The 22,306-nt window shown below is 37.9% G+C and overlaps 1 protein-coding gene across 10 annotated transcripts in view; it reads right to left on the bottom strand.

Annotated features, from left to right (window-relative positions):
• Positions 1-22,306, bottom strand: part of axin1 (axin 1) — a 127,435-nt gene that overhangs the window by 100,698 nt on the left and 4,431 nt on the right. For all 10 annotated transcript variants that reach the window (XM_072559938.1, XM_072559940.1, XM_072559939.1 and 7 more), the window contains one exon: positions 15,687-16,667. In XM_072559938.1, coding sequence (XP_072416039.1) covers positions 15,687-16,564 — 878 coding nt within the window. In that variant the 5' untranslated portion in view covers positions 16,565-16,667. The remainder of the gene's footprint in view (positions 1-15,686; positions 16,668-22,306) is intronic.

Here is a 22,306-nt window from a genome sequence, read left to right as displayed (position 1 = left end):
ACCACTTAAATCTAATAGTATCTTGGCTACTCATACATAGATACTACTACAACTTCAGGCAAGGGGAAACACAAGTTTAAATACAGATATACAAAAAGATTGCTGTTCAGGATGTGCTGTAGACAGGCAGGAGGCTGGAAGAACATAGCAAGCCAGCAGCATCAAGAAGTGGAGAAGTTGATGTTTCGAGTTTGGAAAAAAATTCTATCGTCTACCTCACCAATGAAATACACTCAAAAAGTGTGAAGTTGCCGTACTGACAAATTATCACAAAGTTCAGTCATGATTATAGGCCCAGCGTCCGTTTAATATTCATAAATCCCTACAGTGTGGAAGCAGACCATTTGGCCCATCGAGTCTGCACTGACTTAGAGCATCCCACCCAGACCCATTCTCCCGACCCTACCCACAGGACCCTACATTTATCATGGTTAATCGAAGTAGCCTGCATATCCCGGACACTGGGCAATTTAGCATGGCCAATCCACCTGACCTGCACACCTTCAGACTGTGGGAGTAAACCAGAGTACCTGGAGGAAACCCACACAGACATGGGGAGAATGTGCAAACTCCACACAGTCACCAGAGGGTAGAGTTGAACTTGGGTCTGTGGCACTGAGGCAGCAGTGCTAACCACTGGATCATCCTAAAATTAGGTAGTAATTAATGCTAGTCAACATTTGATTGTAATTTTTGTTGGGAGAGGTTTTAAAAAAATTTACTCTGTCCCCTTTTCTATCCGATTTCAGATAGCCTTGATTGACCTGTTCAGATATGTTCTGAAACACCTGGGATGGGATGTGAACCAAGCCTTCTGGCCTAGAGATAGGGACATGACCACTGAACCATAAAACTCTCTTACTCTAATCTTACTGTCAGTCATGTAGTTTCTTTCTGTACCCGAACTGGCATTAGAATTTACCCAATCTAAGTTGCCCCATTTATTGCTGTTTGACACATGAAGTACATATAGTTGTTTGAGCTATGCGCTCAGATACTAGCTGTACAAATTCATTAACTGCAATTAGCAGCACTCACTTTCAGCAACTTGCCACTAAGATTGTTGAAATTTATGATGGGAATGAATATATACTATAAAGCAAAGTGCTGTAACACTTTACATATATTACAGCAGCCTTTCAACTCAAGTGCTATTTGTGTCATGATAATCAACTTTGCAGGAAGCATCGGCTGATGCGACTCAGGCTTCCTACAGAAGGATACAGTAGACAGAAGATACACAATTTGCTGGTTTCCATTTCCTCAGGTTTTTTTTGGAAGCTGAGGGTTGAGTTACAACACAGAAGTGTGTTAACACCATGTTTTTAATTCAAGTGAACCCAAGCTGTCTGCCTAAAGTGTGCACACATCTCATAGTAGAGGTCACATGTCCATGACAGATTAGAACAGGACTTGTCCATGATCACCTTTCAATCCAAATAGTCCCTTTTAATGCAAAGAAAATATGCATATCACACACATTTTTAGCTAACCTAGTCTTCAAACATTTACAAATTACTGTTTTTGTATTTTAGCAATTGTTTGTTATTTCAGTTAGTCACGCTTTTGTCTGTTCTATCCACGTATGGCACACTTGACCTTAAGTGATCATACTTGTAATGATACACATGCGGGTTATAAGCTTTGCCTCCAATATCCACTAGTTGAAATTAGGTACTCTCTGGTTTGTTTTTCAAGATTTTCTCAGCTGGCTGTGTTTGAATTGCAATAACCGGTGTCTGACAATGCAATCATTTTATTCTATGATTTCAGCATCAGGATTCTGGTGTTCCTTGAGCAGCACTCTGTCATGAACTTTGTGTGTGCTCGTTAGTCGGCGTGGCCCGCAAAACACTAAATTTCTCCTGGCATTTCAAGTCATTAGTCCAAGCTTTTGACTTAGAGTCAGATGTCCAGCACGGAAACATAGCCTTTGGCCCAACTCGTCTATGCTGCCCCGATATCCTAAATTAATGTAGTCCCATTTGCCAGCACTTTGCCCAGATCCATCTAAACTCCTTCCTATTCATAAACCCATCCAGATACCTTTTAAATGCTGCAATTGTCTCTGCTGAGTGGATTTAGCTTTGTAACTAATTGTATGCCTGGCACTTTATGTTCATTTGATACTCTCATTTTGCTGTCTTTATTGTGAAAGTACACATCATTTTTCTCCTTTAGATCTGAAGCACTCAAGCTACTCAAAAGATGGAGAGTGATTCCTCTGAACTTTCAGATGACATCTCAGGCCACATTTATCTGATCCATCCAAATTTTTAACTATTTACTCGAGGATGCAGGTATCTCTGGCTAAACCAACATTTATTGCCAATCCTAATTGTCCAGAGGGCAGTAAAGAGCCAACCACATTGCTGTGGGTCTAGAGTCACATGTAGGCCAGACTAGTTAAGAACAGATTCCCTTCACTAAAAAAGACAATGAACCAGATGGGTTTTGCCAAATATTGACAATAGCTTCATGGTCATCATTAGGTCCTTAATTCCAGATTCTTTATTGAATTCAAATTCAATATGCCATGGCAGGATTTGAACCTGGGTCCCCAGAACATTTAGCTAACACTATCTAATCACTTCTGGGCAAAATAGTTTAGCTTCTTGCAGTTAAAAGAAAACTTTCTTCCACACTGGATATTCTATCTTTTCTATTATGCAATAAATTCCATAATATTTACAATATAAAAAACTTTCCTGTTGGGTCTGGTTTCTTTCCTCTGTTACATGCGTATGACATAGGCTATTTCTTTCCTTAAAAATATTGGACAGGTCTGAGCTACATTGTGGACAAACTTGTTCACCTAGTTATGCATTGTAGTTGTTGATTTAAAAGCTCAGAGCTTCCATGCAATTTATAACATGCAAGTCAGATTCTCTTCTCTTAGCAGTCATGCTCTCATGATCAGGTTTCTTGTCCCTAAAATGATTTTATCTTAAATTAGTTAATCACAGTTTCAGCAACACGAGATAATCATGTTACATATAGATAATGGACTCTTTTCTCCTGCCTTGGTCCCTAATATTGAACATATACTATTCACACAACACTCACTGACTAAAAGTTCCTCAATCTCTCAGAGCACAAAAAGAAACTGCGGCGTGTGTTCAAACAGTACGACAGCACATCCATACCTTTTTCTCCCAAGTAATTTTTTTTTAAACATTCTATTCAATTGATGTGAACATTTAGTCTGTTTTGCCATTTATGCAAGACTTTAAAGCTTTCTTCTATATCCAATATTGCCAGTGAGATGCTGCCACCAGATGGCTGCTCTGACTTCCATGTTAGGAATAGCTATCATTTAGTTTCTCTGGGAAGGAGGGAAGAATTAGGAGCTGCATAGAAATGAGGGGAGACAAATAGATGGAAATAAGGCAAATCTTGTTAGCGAGATTCAGAACTCTTCATTTAAATTCCAAAAGGAGAAAATCGGAAGCTTTTATCTCTGTTGGGAATCTGAGGGTTTTTTGTTCCTCGCGATCTTTTCCTGATTTTCGCACCACTGCCCATGCCTCTCAAGGAAGAAGAAAATTTGCGCAATAGTTTTCTAAAATTCCTACTAATAATCCATTCATTCTGACTGCAGACCTACCCAAAGAATTGAAGCCACGATTCCACTTTAAATGTATTGCTCATCACTATTCAGGTCTTCCCCAGTAAACTTTACTACTTGGACAGGTGTAGACACCCAGCTGTTCAAAACCATAGTTATGAGGGGATAGCACATCCTTCAATTCCTCTGGATACGCATCTCTGGATCACCACAAAACCAGACTCCATTTTACCCTCAATTCTGCAATGCATCTGTAATGCTGGGTGACAGCTGTTTCTGTTTTGATGCAATGTGGGCTGGATGCTGAAGAAAGGGATCTGTGGTGATGAACTCTCCATCTAGAGTGCCTGGGTGGTTCACTTGAAAGAGCAAGAATCACCACAGAAAAGGAAGTGAAAGCGACAGAGGCAGCTAAAAGAAAAAGACTAAAAACTGTCACATTATATATAACAAAAAGTTTATGCAACTTCAGCAAGAGCATGGTGGAGTGCACATTCAGCAGCACAACCCATGCAAAATATAAAACAGCCAAGTTGGAAAAAAATATTGACTGTAGCAAAACTTCTTAGACGATGGAAGAAACGACAAGAGCAAGAATGTGGGTTTCTTATGAAAAGCCAATAGCCAACCTAGACATAAAGCCACAGAAAAGATGCATGAGTAGAAGTCAAAAAGAATGTGTCAAGAAATGGATGCTGGTGAACATTCCAAAGAATTTTAAAAACTGGGCTTATGAAAACAGCCAGTAAGTGAAAGTAACAAAATAGCTGAATAATCAGATCACCAGTGGCAAGAGAACACATTTGTGTTGGTTAGTATTGCTTAACAAATAACAAAAGCATGTTAGGCAGTACCTGCAACATTACTAAAAATTCATCACAAGAAATAGGCAGAGATAAACTCAACTTTATCATCTGATAAAACTGAGCAGAGTGTAATAGAGGCTGAAGGAAAATAACCCAGAGTCTACAGAAAGTAAACTTATCTGATTCAGCTCACACAGCAATAGTTTTAAGCTAAAATAGTAGTCAAAGCCCAGATATTTGGGAGATGGGTATATTCAAGTCAGAACTTTAAATGAAAGCATTTAGATAAAATTCATTGGATAACTTTGATCATGCTATGAAGTATGTAACATCTAAGTACTGTTGAATAAGAAATTTTAGTTACAAGACATAAAAAAAAGATGAAAACCTCAAAGTATTGACTGCTTTATGGAAACCTAGGTGACTATCATTACGAAATAGTGGCTATTTTATATCATGCAATATTACATTATAAACAATGAAGTTGTCCATCAGTCCTACAGGAATAAAGTTATTTTCAATGAGTTGCCCAATAAAATAAGAGCCCATGAACGAAATTCAATACATTGGTCTCATTCAATTAAAATACAAAACAGATGTACTGCAACAGTGAATTACTAAGTTGCATTTATACAGCATCTTGTATACCTTGAAGATGCCTAAACCACAATTATTACTGAATAACATGGACAAACATAGCATGCATTTTACTCTCAATAAGATCCCAAGACATGTACAACAGGCTATTCGGTTTTGCTTTTATTATGTTGATTGAAGGAAAACGGTAGCCAAGGAGTGCTCTCTAAGCTTTGCATAGTGAGAAAGTAGCTTTATAAAGTCCATCCAGACCACTGAATGACTCAAAACTAACAACTTAGTGATCTTTCAGTACTTATGTTTATGCTATCATTGTTGTTATGTGTTTAGTATGGAATTGGGTTTAAAAACATACATATTTCCTTAGCCAATCTGGCACATGTATGGATAGCACTTATCAATCACCAAAAATTGTGTGCTACATTTTTAACAGAAGTTATGCTTTTGAATATTGGATATATCTGTCAAACTGCATTCTTTGCACTCCAACTTGAAAATAGTGAATGATTTTCAACATTAAACTGAAGATTTAATGGAGATCACAAACTACAATATCATTCATCCTTTTTGACAGGATTATGCATCATTAAACACTTTCCAACTGTTATAAAGGCAGATCGTAGGCAGTATGTTAATTACATGTGCCCTCCATGATGGACTGTCCATCTAGTGAAGCCTGATGGTTCACTTGAGCAAGCAAGGTTAATCACCAAAAAAAAAAAAAAGAGTGTGTCACCGGTCACTGGACCAGTAATCCAGAATCCCAGGTGAATGGATAGCCAGGAAGAAAACAAAAGCGAATACTGTTGGTGCTGGAAATCTGAAATCAAAGCAAAATTCTGGAGAAACTCAGCAGGACTGGCAGCATTTGTGGAAAGCGAAACAGTTAACATTTTGATCTTTTCTTCCGTATGCTTTATCAGGCATTCTGGTTTTTATTAATAATGCTTCAAGAATGCGGGTTTGAATTCCACCACAGCAGGTGGAAAATTTAAGTTAAAAATAAAACTTAGATTTAAGAGTGAGTGAACTTAATGGTGTCGATGTCAGAAAAACTTCTCATTTACTCTGCCTTTAGGGATGGAAAATCCACCACCCTCATGTTGTCTAGACTACATTATGACTATAGATACACAGTAAGGTGGTCCACTCCCAACTGCCTTTTGTAATGGCCTAGAAAGCCACTCAGTTGTACTTAATCACTACAAACCCAAAGGAAGGAATGTAGTCAGATGGAACACCAGGTACTGACAACAACAAGCAGACACGGTCCTGTCAACAAAGTCCTCCTTAATAACATTGGAGAGCTTGGGCAAAAACTGGGAGTGCTGTTCTACAGACTAACTAAGCAACAACCTAATATAATCTGTAAGGTATGATATGGCAATGTGCCAGAGACGATTACAATCATCCCTCTACGTTCTGACCCACCAGAAGGTTGCAGCACAGTGATATGCAGCAAGAAAGGAATTTCCTGCAACTCCTCAACATTAACTACAGATCCCATGATGTCTAAAGGCATCAGGTCAAAAATCAGATCAACAAACGTCCTGCTGCTTACACCAACCACCACCTCCTTGGTGGATGATTCAGTCATGCTCCATGTTGATTAACACTTGGAAGTCACATGGAAGGTTAAAATGGCATAGAATTTATTCAGAATAGGGAACTTTCAATTTCCATCACCAAAAGTGGTCCAGTAACACCATTATCGATGGAGCTGGCTAAGATCTAAAGAACACAGCTGCTAGACTGAGCTTGCAGCAGGCAGTAAGGGAACCAAAAAGGGAAAAACATTTTTGATCTTGATCACACTAATTTACCTGTTGCAGATACATCAGTCTATGACAGTACTGGTAGAACAGACCTTGTGTAATCTTTGTGGAAACAAAGTTCATCCTGACATAGAAAGTATTCTCAATCATATATGGCACTACCTATTGTGGTAAGTGGGTTTCTGAGCAGATCTAGCAACTCAAAACTGAACATTATTGAAGTGCTACATGCTGTCAGCAGCATCAGAATTGAATTGTACCATAATCTGTACCGTCATGGCCTGGCATTTCTGTCACTCTACCCATCATGTTCAAGCCAGGGTCAACCTTGGTTCACTGAACAGTGTGCATGAGAGCATGCTGGAAGTAGCACCAGACATACCTAAAACTGAAGAATCAACAACACGGACTACTTATATGTCAAAAGGCTGAAGCAACAGGTGGTAGGGCCAAGTAATCTCAATATCAGCAGCTCATGCAGAAGCTCTGGAGGAATGATGGTAGACAACATGAGGAAAACTCCACAGATAGCCCCACCTTCAACAATAGAAAAGCCAATATATCAGTGCAAGAGAGAAGGTGAAAGCATCTGCATCAATTGTCAGCCAGACGGGCTGATAGGAGGAAACATTTTGGCCTCCAAAATACTCAAACATCACTGATGCTGTTCTGCAGCCAATTTGGTTCCACCCCACATGATAAAGGAACTTCTGTAGGCACAAGATACTGCAAAAGATGTGGGCCCTGAAAATGCTCCAGTATATGCACTAAAGATGTGCTACAGAACGACCCCTGCCCACATCCAGGTTGTACTAGTACAATCATAACACTGGTATATACCAGACAAATGTGGGAAATTATCCAGATGTCCTTTTCACAAAGCGGTCAAATTGAACTTAGTCAGTTACCAACACATCAGCATATAGCTAAAAGTAATTAAGCAGTAGTTGCTCAGCAATAATGGGCTCGCTGATGGAGCTTAGGTTTCTCAAGTACCACTCGACTCCTTATTTCAATTCAAACATGGATAAAAGAGTTGAGAGACAAGGGGAGAGTGACTTTCTAGCACTTGACAAATCGTCAAGGAACCCCAGCAAAACTGGAGTTTATGGGAATCAGGGGAAAGACATTGAAGTTATACCTAGCACAAAGGAAAATGATGGTGGGTGTTGGAAAAAATCAATCATTTCAGTCCAAGTACATCACTACAGATGTTCGTCAGGACAGGATCCTAGACCCAACCATCTCCAGCTACTTTATCAAAACAACATTTCCTTCAAAGATCAGATTGTTCCCTAATGATTGCACAATGCTCAACACAGTTTGTGATTTCAGATATTAGAGCAGCCTAACTTCATGTACAGCACTACTCGGACAACACCTAAGCTTGGACTGAGAAGCAGCAAGGAACATTTGGACCATATTAATGCCAGGCAATGAACAACCCCAACAAGAACAGAACTATTTCATTAATGTTCACCAGTATTAACAGCACTGAATCCCAGCCTGTAAACAAAAGCAACTTAGCCCTGAGTACTATATTGAGAAGAGTGTTGGGAACTTGCATAATAAAAGGAGAAGAAACTAGCATTTGGCAAGTATCTGGCAAGTGGTTAGGTCTATTCTGGGGTTTCTAAAGTTTGGCACAGCCTTAGAATTAGAAGGGGTAAATTCAGAACAGAAATGCGGAGACATTTCTTCAGCCAGAGAGTGGTGGGCCTGTGGAATTCATTGCTGTGGAGTGCAGTGGAGGCCAGGACACTAAATGGCTTCAAGGCCGATTTTGATAAATTCTTGATGTCACAAGAAATTAAGGGCTACGGGGAGAATGCTGGTAAGTAGAGTTGAAATGCCCATCAGCCATGATTAAATGGCGGAGTGGACTAGATGGGCTGAATGGCCTTACTTCCACTCCTATGTCTTATGGTCTTAAAGCAGTATAGGGACTGATTTTGAATGTTTTCAAATTGGAGTCAGACATAGTTCTTAAAACTAAAGATATGCGAAGAAAGCAGGAATGTCATCTTGTTTCTCCCCTCAGTTGAAGCAAAACGCTCAGAGACACAGTATAATTTTACCTCCATCTTTATTCCGGGCCCTGGAGGGAGAGAGAACAATCGCCCATGTGCACAGAGACACGAGTACACTGTCTTCTCTAGAATAGCAATTTCTTAAATGAATTTATATAGTCATTTTACAGAGGGGAGCATCCAGATAAGGCAACATACATATTGATTAGATGACCATCAACCGTAAAGATTGAGCCATCTACTGTTACACAATGAATGTTCTTAACCTTAACTGGCTTCATATAATGAATACTTTTGACCTTATTAAACTGACCTTACATATTGAATGCTTCCAATATTTTTAAATGGCTCTACATAATGAATGCTTTTCCACTTTGTTAATCCATTACTCCTGTCTCCAGTAGCCCATTGTTAACTAAGTTCTTATCTGATTGGAGTCATGCTCAGCTGAACCGCATTTCACAAAACTCAGAACTTAATTCTTTCCCTACCTGCTTATTCTCTCCCTGAGAATGTGTAGAAGTTAGATAATCAGCTGACTGGCCTACTCCCACATTATATGTTTATATGGTGTTAAGATAAAATACATAAAAAGCAAATAACTGAGTAATGAAGTAGTTAATTAAAACTCATTCAAGTGATGGTTCATAGTTGCAACATGCAGGAATGACTAGATGCCATTACGATCCAGGACAAATGCATCTGCACTAAATGTTGTGGCTCAAGGAGTGACACAGAAGCACATTAAGGAGGAAAATGTTATTCATAAATTTTGTAGCAAGTGGCAGCTTTACATCCCTTCAGATAGAGTTTTCCAATTTGATCAGTGATCTGGGTTAGGGAGAATGGGTGCACATGAGGCAGTAATAGGTAAAGGTAATCAGAGGGCAGAAGCCTCAGCCTTGGCAATTGTCAAATAAACTTTAGGATGTATCAGGTTGTCGGACAAGAGTAATAGTGCTCCATCACTAACCACATGAGAAGATGGAGTATAAAAGAATAAATACTGTGAACTTGTCAGAAAGGGACAGTGATTATCTTGGGCAATTATAATCTACGTATTAATTGGAAAGATCAGTTAGACAAAGGTAACCCAGACAACGCGTTTATAGATTGTTGTGACAGATTCTTGGAAGAGCATGTTCTGGTTCAGAGAGCAGGCTATACCAGATCTAATTTTGCGAAAACAAAAGATAGGATTCACTTCTGATGTCATTGCAAAAGTGCCTCTAGATAGCCTCACATGGCGAGTCCTCCTGCTGGAGTGCAACTAAAAAAGTTATACGTAGAATCAAACTTAAAAAGAAACATAATTGTACAAAGATGGGCAGCAAGTCAGAAAATTAGACAAAAAAAAAGACAATAATTAGTAAGAAAAGCACAGCAAGACTGAATGATATTTAAATAAGTAAAAAATTAATATTGGAAAATAAGTAGGTGGAAGAAGAATTTAGCAGGTATTTTAAATTGTTTTTCACTAAAAGGATATCAACAACATTCCAAATACTGATGGAAATCAAAGTGGAAGGAAGGGAGCATTGCAAGAAAATTACAATCACCAGGAAAGTAGCACTGAGCAAACTGCTTGCACTTAAGAGTCCATACCTCTGGGGTCAAGAACCTCATGTTCAATTCCCAACTCCAGAAGTATGCGATAGCAAATATGAACAAGTTTATTAGAAAATATATTATCAGCTACACCATAAAGTATTGCCAAAATATGAATATAATGTAGCAAAATGTGAAATTGACCATTTTGGCAAGAATAACAAATTGAAATATAAACGTTCAAATTGCAGAGGTATTTAGGTGTCCTGTTGTATGAAATACACAAGATCAGAATGCAAGTCCAGCAAGTAATTAGGAGAGCTAATCAAATGGTATGCTACTGTGAGCAGAGATGAACACAAAAATATCGAGGTTATGCTTTAGTTAGACAGACCACTGGTGAGATTGCATCTGAAGAGGACTCAGACAGTATTGCTCTCTTTATGGAAGGATATGAATGTATCAGAAACAGTTCAGAAAAGGTTTACTTAACTGATACCTAGAAGCGAGGAGTGGAGTTGTCTTATGAGGAAACACTGGACAGGCTATGCTTATATCGGCTGAAGCTTAGAAAACCAAGATGCAACTTGATTAAAATATACAAGATCTTCAGGGGGCTTGAAGCGAGATATGGAAAGGATGATTCCCTTGGAGAATCTTGAACACTTTGAAATTAAATGCTCACTTGCTTAAGACAGAAATTAGAAGCTTTTTCCCCCACACAGAGGGTCACGAATCTTCAGAAAACTCCTCAACAAACGAGTTTTTGAATACTTTTAAAGGGCAAATAGATAGATTCTTGATAAACAAAAGAGTAAAAATGTTCTCTCTGATTACACTACCTGCAGCTTATCTTTAGAGTAGACATGATCTTATTGAATGACAAAGTAGCACTGTTAAATCTAACAACCCTGAACAAAACATAAGGATTGGTTCACTAATTCAAGAAATGTAACATTATAGTTGCAAGAATTTACACTGTTCTGTACTCCAATAATTTGTGACTGTTCTGGGCCCAAATAAAGCATCAGATATAGGCATAGAGTACAAACTAGGAGCATATGTAGGCCATTTTGCCCCTCGGCCCCTCAAAGTCTGCTTCATCATTCAACAGGATCATAGCTTATCGATTTGCATTTCGAATTCCACATTCCCATCTACCCTCGACAACATTGGATTCCTTTTCCTAACAAGGATCTATCTTCCGCGGTCTTAGAAATATTCAATAACCAAACATCCACCGTCTTCTGCGATAGAATTTAAGTTTCACAACTCTGGGAGAAAAGAAAATTCTTGTCTCAGTCGAAAATAATTTCATAATCCACTGAACAACTTACCTTTTCAAGTACTAAAGCAGCTCACCTTCATACCCAAATATATTCAACACAAAACTGTTAAAGTGAACAAAGCAAGTCTGTGATGCTTTTTATATTGACTAGATATTGATTTCTCATGCACAGTGCAATACAGACAAGTCCTCATAGAAAGCTAAAAAAAAGTCTAGATTTCTTTTAGGTTACCGACCCATGCCAATCCACTTTTCCAAAAGATCTATGTAAGGCTGAAGATGGGAACCTACATTTGGCTCAGATTTACAAGTTATTAAATAAAGTTAATATTCAAAATGCAAAACAGGTTGAAAACATTCAATAATCAATTTCCCCACTGTTATATTTAATTATTTAACAATTTCAGATTTGGTTTCTATCCACAAGTCCATCCCTTATAATGAAAATTTAATTTAGCTTTGACAAGTTAAAATTCAAGATCCCTTCTCTTATTCTGGTAAATTTAAGTACATAGTTATAGAATTGGTAAATATGTGCTCATGTGGTGCACGTGAGCATGGGTGCTCACAAGCACATGTGTGGTTGTGTATGCATTCGTGCACATCTGTATGGGCATACGTATATATTGTGTATGAATTTCTACATATATATTTCTACCTATATATCCACTCCTGCTGCAAAAGCCCAGATTTCATCATTTGCACTTCATAACTAACACTTTACATTATGGATGAGCTGTATGTTAGAGTCGTAGAGATGAACAGCATGGAAACAGACCCTTCAGCCCAACTCGCCCATGCCAACCAGATATCCCAACCTAATCTAGTCCCATTTGTCAACACTTGACCCATATCCCTCCAAACCCCCATCCAGGTGTCTTTTAAATGTGGCAATTGTACCAGCCTCCACCATTTCCTCACAGCTCATTCTACACACTCATCACCCTCTGCTTCAAAACATTGCCCCTTAAGTCTCTTTTATATCTTTCCCTTCTCACCCTAAACCTATGCCCTCTAGTTCTGGACTCCACCACTCCAAGGAAAGGACAGTGTCTATTTATCCCATCCATGCCCCTCATGATTTCATAAACCTCTATAAGGTTTATTTGGCTCGAACAACAGCTCTGCCAACCATCCAACCCAAACTTTGCGTTCACTATGTGGATACACCTTTGTCATCACTAAATGAAACAAATTCGAGGAAACCTTCAAGGCCATCACCAGTACCCTTACTGGCATAAAATTCACTAAAAAGAGGAAGAAAACAATAACAAACTGCCATTCCTAGATGTCGCAATAGAACGAACAGCCAATGGGAAACTTCAAACCAGCATCTACAGGAAAACAACATATACGGACCAAATATTGAACTACAGAAGCAATCACCCCAACATCCACAAATGAAGCTACATTAGAACATTATTTCAACGGTTCCACACACTGCAGCACAGAGGAACTTCGCAGAGCAGAGGAAAATACACTATCGATAGTGTATTACAAAAAAAGATACCCAATGAAGTCAGATGATTTTCTGAGCAACAAACCCAAACAAGCAAACAAAACACGCCCAGAAACCCTAGACACTCTCCCCTACATCAAAGACACACTGACTTGGATCCCATTTACCATTCCCTGAGACAAAGAACCGGAAATGATGTCACCATGGTAAATAATATCAACCCAAGGAAACTCGAACATAAATAGAAAACAGGCCACACCACCAGTGCTTCATTCGGAGGCTCACTGAAGATGTTATCTAGTATGGTGACGAAACGTCTGAAAACGAACCTTCCAGCTCAGCAAGCAAATCTACATCCAGAACCTCAACTTGAGCTACAAATCTTCTCAAAACTCATTAATTTATGTGCATTAAATTTCATTATTTTCTGCTTATCCACATTTTTCCATCCAGCTCTGTAGTTTCTAGATGTCTCCTTTGCTTCCACAAAGCCATTGTAGACCATGCCATGCACAGGCAGGCTGGTAGCTTCTCCAAACATTTAACAGGCTACAGCTGCCAATATCTCTGGTGTCACCTGATGCACAGAATTTCATCCAGTCTGGAGGCAAAGATATCCAAAGTGATACCCATTGCAGCTGAAATTGGTACAGACTCCACTGAAATTCAAATACATCAATCTTCCAAGCAGTGCAATACAAAACATTCCACAATAACTACAGGAATCAGATGCCCTTTGTTTTAGAAAGCAAAGTGGACATGAAACACAATCATATTATGAAAGGATACCATAATTCTATCCATTTTCATTGGAAAACTTCAATTTTTCAATGAAAATTTATGGCATGTTTCCATGATTACACAAGATTATAACTCAGTAATTCTGCATTGCAAAAATGAGACCACTTAAGTCAACAAGTACAAATAGCAGATATATTAGCAGAACTACAAAAAAATATATTTGGAATAAGTAATCTGGACACAATTTGCAGAAAACAGATAGAAGGAATATGCCTTTGAGCACGATTAGATAAATTGAGACAAACGTACAAGATACTGTTATGCTTTTGTGCATTTTCCAATTTTTAAAAGCCTTTAGCAGTAAATGGCATAACATATCGTCTCAAGTGGAGAGATAGTTTTTTTTGATGTAGGCAGTATATTGCCTAGGACATTACTGGATATCAGCCCAGCTTGGGGCGCACGGTGGTTAACATTTCAATTTAGTGCCTCAGCCCCATACTGAATCGAAATAGCATGTTGTAGATAAACAACTGTTACTATGCATCAGGAAAGAGCACCATTTGTCAGTAGGTATGTAGAAGGGTGAAATGGATTTGATTTTCATTACTCATTGTTTTGTTCATTTGTGTAAGGATACGACTACTATAGTTACTTTCTCGTTCTGAAGGTTAATTGGCTTGGGCCAATGCCTATATACTTCAATGTTTTTGCAGCTTTTTCTTCAGAATGATCATATTCTATGTAATTTATTATTCATTGTTCATAAAATAAAAATCTAATTCTAGCTGCATCACTATAACATAATGTTGATGAAAGAATGCAAGACTTCACACATTTCTGCTATTTATCTCGCCTCAATTACTTTTGCCAATGGCTCAAGATAAGAAGGAGATTATATATCATCCAGGCATCCGATACCCAGCAGGAGGATAGATGAAAGAGCTTTTTAAAATATATCCTATTTGGAGAGATACTACAGACTTATTTATACTTTCCCCTCCACTTGTTTCTCGAATGCCCTTCAAGATGTTGGAAACTTTGTGTCAACAGAAATCCTTTTATTTCAAATTCATCTTAAGTGTATCTAATCTTGGTTGCCATTTCGTTTAGATCATGACTGCTTCAAAACACTATCTATTTGCAGTATCAATTTAATATCTACTTATTTCAAAATTACTTTGTTTAATATCAGAAACTTCCATATCGCGATGTACTTGTATTTCAGTTATGTCTTTTAACATATCAATTATGCAATGCTTTGACTCTGACTATGTTAGAACAGTGGGATTTCCCTTTCTTTTAATGCAGTACTGTTTTTGGAAAATCATAGAGATGTTGAAAGTTGAAAATGTTGAGAGGCAGACAAGTGATCAAGGAAATCATGCCTTTTCATTCTAAGCTCATTATTAGGAACAGTTTCATAATTCTGCAAAATTGTTTAGAAATTGCTTACAATTTCAGAAAATGAAGCAAAGATGTGCCTTCAAAAAAAAAAGCGAAGACTCATCAATTCAAAAGCAGATGCATAGAAGCACCACCATACGGAGGTTTCCTCTAGACCTGATCTAAATTGATTTGGAACTGTATTGCTGTTCCTTCACTATTACTGAACGAAAATCCTGCAACTCCCTTCCTAACAGCAGTTTCCACACCATGTTAAACTTGAGCTGTCTAACAATATTAGACTGCTAGCTTTGTTCTTTGCAACTTAGGTTATACCTATTTTAAGATGTGGCGATTTGATTCAATTGAGTCATTAAATTAAATTTACCTTAATACTATAGGATAATTGGAACCTTCCCACAAAACTTGTTACAAACACATGATGAACATTTAATGCTTCTGATCCTTAACACTATTAAGCCATTTACCTGCACTCCCGACCTTCATCAAATCTCCTGTTTGGACCAGTACGTTGTGGGGCTGTTTCCATAAGCAGTTTCTGTGTAAGCCTATTTACAGTGGCCAAATCTCTCCCTTTTTGTTCATCTGTGTCTTGGTCACATTTCCATTCCTCATCTTCATTCAAAGTAGGTAAATATCCCAATAATGTCTTTCCTGTCCCAGACTCTGAGCTCTGATCACTGTACAACTTTGGACTTTCTCCACCTGTCCTGGTATATTCCAAATAAATATCAGACTTCAGGAATACAGGGTAGGTGTTCTCCTCCATCATTGTCTGAATTTCAGTTTGGGCCTGGTCAAACATGACAGGATCTATCTGTTGCTTCATAACACAATCCTTTATGAAGCTTTTAGTAGCTGGCTTGATCTGCCTGGAGACAATACCATTATTGTCCAAAATGTACTTTTTATATATGGCTTTTGCCAATTTTAGCCTTTTTTCTTCATTAGAATCGTTTGGTTCCAGTTTTCTAAATCCAGTGCATGCAAACCAAAAATCCAACAGGTCAGCACAGTCTTCTTGTTTCAAGAAAGTTCTGAATAAATTTATTCCATCCTGATCATCCAGTAAAGAGTGTAAGGACTCTGCCCATCTCAGGTATGGCGGTGTTGGTGAAGCACTACCCTCAGGTTCATAACCCAAATCCAAATCTGGCCTCCGTGGGGTTGCTGTGGATGCCTCATTTTTAAGCCCTTCGGTTTTTATGGGGTAGAAACTGTGATTCAATTGCCTACTATCCGTAGTCGCCAGCTCACCTTCCTCTCCAGGAACTGGTGGTCTTGGTGCATCTTCAGTAAAGCTACCCCCTAGGTCCATCAAATACGCCTTTCCTCTGGCACTCATTTTTGTAGCAACCACATGTACAGCACCAAATCCAGTTCAGTCCTAATTCCTCTTTAGTCAAATATTCAAGCAGAGACTAAATGTTGCTGGTGTGGTGTTCTTCCTGTAATTAAAAGAAAAAAAAAGTTATAATTCCAGCAATATTAACACCAAACATCCACAATAACTTTACTTTGCAGCTCCTGTGAGCTTAGCTAATGGAGACCAAATATCACTTAAAATTTACAAATTGCAGGAAAGAAGAAATGACAAACATTCTTTCCAGTGGTTCTCTTAAATCCAAAACATTACACAGAAAACAAAGTACCCAAGTCTAGCTCATGCTGTGTCACTTCATTTTTTTTTAAAAACATTAACTATTATCTTATCACAAACCAGGACATCTACAAAATTTGAAAATATGAAACAAACTTTCCACTTTATCAATGAAATAAATAGGCTCAGAGTCAATTCTATTATGATATTGTATGACTGTCGCTTAAGCTACTCTCCCAAAGGAAGTGCATTAAGCTCTTCAAATGCTTCCAACCAAAGCCACCAGTAGACTGCCATAGTTCTCACACTAATATGAGTAAAGGGACTAAATGCCTTGTCCTTTTTTTATTTAAAAATATTATTTTTGCATTGAAATTCTAAGGGTGATAGTAAGACTACGGTCAACAAACTGCACACCGAATTAAACAGTAGTTGAATGTTGACGTATAACGTTTAGGGGGACAAAAGGGAGAAAAGAAAGGATAGGAGAAAGCGTCGTCATGTCTGAAGCTTCCAGTAATAACTCCATTCTATATTTACAGATCCAAAAATTGCTCATTAAAAAAGTGATGATTTATGTTTACAAACTGAATTACTAAAGCAGTTAATAAAAATTTTAAAAATACCAGCAATACCATGCAGTGTTCATTCCTTTGCAATGGTGGCTTTGGTCACACAAGACAAAAATTGCAGGTTCAAGCCACTACAGAATTTGAGCACATAATCTGGACTAACTTTTCAGTGGCATACAGAGGAAGCACTGCACTATCAAAAGGCAGCATTAAAGTATTATTACATTTGCTCTCTCAAAGTTACACAAGATTCTACAGCAATAGGTTTATGAGAGTTCTTGATGACCTGGCAGCATTTACCACTCAACCAAGATGTGTACAATAGATTGTATGATCATTTATTTCATTTCTGATCATATGATTTTGCTTATTGCAAATTGTCTATTTCCATACATGATAATGAGCTTCAATTGAGCTGGTGAATCTAGTGAATCATGATGTGACATCAAAAGTAATTAATTGGCTCAAGTATTTTGTAATCATTATATTGAAAAAGAATTATTCAAAGTGCAGGGTTGATCTTCAATTGTTTTTAATGATTTCTTCCTCCCACCCCCCCCCCCCCCCCGCATTTTGTTTAACCTTTTCTAAGTATCTTCTCACTTAAAATTATAATCATCTATAACCAAACAGCACTGAGTATTTTACATTGAACACATCTTTTAACATTTTATGCAAAGTATGGCAAAGACTGGTACAAGACCGATCTCCGATAGCTACAGTTTCAATAGCTAAAACAAAAATCAAACTTCTTATAAGTTGTGCAAAATGTCTACTATTGCTTTTTTGTGAACTAGATTTGCAGGATATTTAATTTTCAATAGAAAATTGAAGATCCCCAAATGTTGTAAGTCAATAAATCAATAAACACTTTGTAGTATTACATCCAAGATGAAAATGTAAATCCATGCCCATCCAACTGATATAATCTCTGAATACTAATTCAGGTTTTTGTCAGTGTGTATAATTATGTTACTTTTGAAAATACACAATACATTTTGCATAAATTCAACAGCATGTTCTGGTTATTCCATAATCATGCTACATTTTAAGAATGACATTTCACTCCAAGACTTGATTGTTATAAACAAAAATCAAATTGTGGGAAAAACTCAATGTCTGGCAGCATTTGTACACAGCAAGCAGAATTAATGTTTCAGGTCCAGTGACCCTTTTTCAGTTCTGAAATGTTGTTATTTCTGCTTTCTCTCTACAGATGCTGCTAGACCTGCTGACGTTTTCAAGCAATTTCTATTTTCATTTGTGATTTCCAGCATCTGCAGTTCTTTAGTTTTCTTTAAAATTAGAAATTGTAAATAATCTAACAAATTAAAAAACTTTGGTACACCATTTCTGATGAGGTTCTGTCAGCCAACAACTTTTCAACTTAACTAAAACTACAGTCACATCTTGTGTTTTTAAAAGTAGAAGACTGCCATGTCTCAAATTAAATCTGACTTTTGGCAGAAATCTACTTACTATTTTTGGGGTGAAGTCATAAAAAAGGTTTAAAATTAAATAATATTGCACAATTTATGCAAAGCCTAAGACAATCATGTAGCATGCAATAGAATGCATAGCATTAATGTAAGCCCACAAATATGCAACACTTCAACTATCTGGGCCATGCAGAAAAAAAAGCATACATCATTCCAAAAAAATGATGATTCTATATCTACTGTTGTCATATCTCTTTCCAAATTGTTTAATTGCAACACAGGTAGAAACCCCAACAATTGAGAGTCATAGAATAATAAAGCTTAGAAACAGGTCCTTCAGCCCACCATATCTATATCAGCCAACACTCAAACTATACTAATTACATTGACCTGCACTTGGTCCACAGCCTACTATGCCCTGGCATTTTAAATGCTTTTGTCAAGAAAAAGTCTTGAAGATAATGGAGCAGAATAAATAAAAAGGTAGGATTACTTCTAATTGTTGAGGATTCTAGAATTATCACTTGTAATTCTAGAGGAGAGTCATCATGAACCCAACAAGGAATTCAGAAAAACCTTCATTACACACTGAGAAAACTGAAGTACCACCTGCTTTTCTGTTTAAATACCGATGACCAATTGAGGGACACATCATAAGCATCAATATAAGCAGTCTAGACGGTAGAACTATTAAAAGTAATTATTCAATGGCAAGCAATGAAAACTAATACTCAAAATATCTAGAAATGCTTGAAATACAGTGTCAAACTTTCAAGTTACAATTATGTGCATAAACATATGTTAGTATAGACTTCAAGCAAGTTTATTGTCACCTTGTATATGTAAACATATAATTTTAATTTGCATTTTGAATAAAAATAATTTCTCCAATTTTAAATATTTTGAAACATATTTAACACTATTGACCTGAGAGTTTGATACGGATGGTGGTAAGTTGTTGGAGATGATTCTAAAAGGATAGGAATTACATGCATTTGGACAGGCAAGGATTGATTAGGGATAGTCAATGGTTTTTTGTAAGGAAAATCTTGTCTCTCAAACTTGATTGAGTTTTTTTAATGAAGTAACCAAAAACATTGATGAGAGCAGAGTGGTAGACATTATTTACTTAGACTTTAGTAAAGCCTTTGACAAGATTCGGTATGGTAGGCTAATTAGTAACATTTGATCACATGGGACTCAGGGTGAGCTTGACAATTGGTTACAAAATTGGCTTTATGACTGGAGACAGAGGGCTGGAAGACTGTTTTTTGGACGGCAGGCCCATGACCAGCTGTGTTCCACAGGCCACAGTGCTGGATCCACTTTTTTTGTCATTCATAGAAATAATTTATATGAGAACATAGAAGGCATAGTTATTAAGTTTGCAGATGACACCACAACTGGTAGTATATTAGACAGTGAGGGTTACCTAATTTTATAACGAGATCTTGATCAGTTGGATCAATGGACTGAGGATTGTCAGATGGAGTTTAATTTGGATACGTGAGATTTTGCATTTTGGTAATATAAAGACAGGATCTATGCAAGTGATGGTAGGAACCTGGGTAGTTTTTGTACAGACAGACTTATGGGTTCAGATACATAATATGTTGAAACCTGCATCACAAGTAGGGTGGTTAAGGTGGCTTTTAGCACACTTGCCTTCATTCTCAGACCTTTGAGTATAAGAGTTGGGATGTCATGTTGAAGTTGCACAGGATGTCGGTGGGGCCTCTTCTGAATGACTGTGTTCAGTTCTGGTCGCCCAGTCATAGGAAGGATATTAAGCAGGAGACGATTCAGAAAAGATTTACCAGGATATTACAGGAATGGAGGGTTTGAGATATAAGAATAGACTGGAAAAGACTGGGACATTTTTCAATGGAGCGTAGGAGGCTGAGGGGACCTTCAGCTTTATAAAATCATGAAGGACATAGATAAAATGAATGACAAGTCTGTTTTCCTTAGGGTGGGGGATTTCAAAACTTGAGGGGATTTTTTTTAAAACAAAAGGTGAGAGGAGAAAAATTTAAAAACGAACAGGTTCATAGCTCCTTGAAAGTGGAGTCGCAGGTAGATAGGATAATGAACACGGCATTTGGTATGCTTTCCTTTATTGGTCAGAGTACTGAGTACAGGAGTTGGGAAGTCATGTTGCGGCTGTACAGGGCACTGTTTAGAATAGTGTGTGCAATTCTGGTCTCCTTCCTATCGGAAAGACGATGTGAAACTTGAAAGGGTTCAGAAAAGATTTACAAGGATGTTGCCAGGGTTGGAGGATTGGAGCTATAAGGAGAGGTTGATTAGGCTGGAGCTGTTTTCCCTGGAGCATCGGAGGCTGAGGGGTGACTTTATTGAGGGTTATAAAATCATGAGGCGCATGGATAGGGTAAATAGGCAAAGTCTTTTCCCTGGGGTGGGGGGAGTCTAGAACTAGAGGGCAAAGGTTTAGGGTGAGAGGAGAAAGATAATATAAGAGACCTAAGAGGCAACTTTTTCACTCAGAGGATGGTGCCTGTATGGAATGAGCTGCCAGAGGATGTGGTGGAAGCTGGTACAATTGCAACATTTAAAAGGCATCTGGATGGGTATATGAATAGGAAGGATTTGGAGGGATATGGGCCGGGTGCTGGCAGGTGGGACTAGATTGGGTTGGGATATCTGGTTGGCATGGACGAGTTGGACCGAAGGGTCTGTTTCCATGCTGTACATCTCTATGATTCTATGACACGAGGAGCAACATTATTAAAAAAAAGTGTGGTTCATGTGTGGAATGAACTGCCAGAGAAAGTGATTGATGCAGGTATAGTTACAATGTTTAAAAGACATTTGGATACGTTCGTGAATAGGAAAGATTTGGAGGGATGTGCCAAAACAGGTTGGTGGGACTAGTTTGGTTTGGGAACATGGTAGTTATTGATTGGTTGAACCAAAGGGTCTGTTTCCATGATGTATGAGTCTATGACTTTATAGTAACTAGGAAGGACAGAGCAAAAAATTATATAAACAGTCCACAGTACTTGTTCATGCTAGAGTGGCCTAGTTTCCAACAATCCACTCCACTGGGGAACCACCCGCTGAAATATATATTATGTTTAAAAACCCGCTTGAAAATGTATCTAGCCCTGCAGTATAAAAGCTTGAAAAGCTGTCGATTGCATTAAGTATACTTAGCAAATAACATTTAAAATTAAATCTAAGAGCAACTATATCAATTAGACACCTTTTTGCAAATTCATTCCAATAGCATATACTGAATATGGAAATAATCAAACGGCACAACTGACATTGTCAAGCATCGACTTCCATTTAAAAAAAGTCTGCTCGTTTGAATTTTTAAAACCACCTACAATTGCTATTTAATCTGCTGCAGTGCATAAACTATTATTCATAGAATCCCTACAGTGAGAGAGGCCATTCGGTCCATCGAGTGAACACCGATACTCTGAAAAGATCTCACCCAGACCCTACGT

Source organism: Chiloscyllium punctatum, chromosome 40 (genome assembly GCF_047496795.1).
Source record: "Chiloscyllium punctatum isolate Juve2018m chromosome 40, sChiPun1.3, whole genome shotgun sequence".
Classification (NCBI taxonomy): domain Eukaryota; kingdom Metazoa; phylum Chordata; class Chondrichthyes; order Orectolobiformes; family Hemiscylliidae; genus Chiloscyllium; species Chiloscyllium punctatum.
The sequence above is the reverse complement of the archived record's forward strand: the minus strand, read 5'-3'. Positions and strand labels throughout refer to the sequence as shown.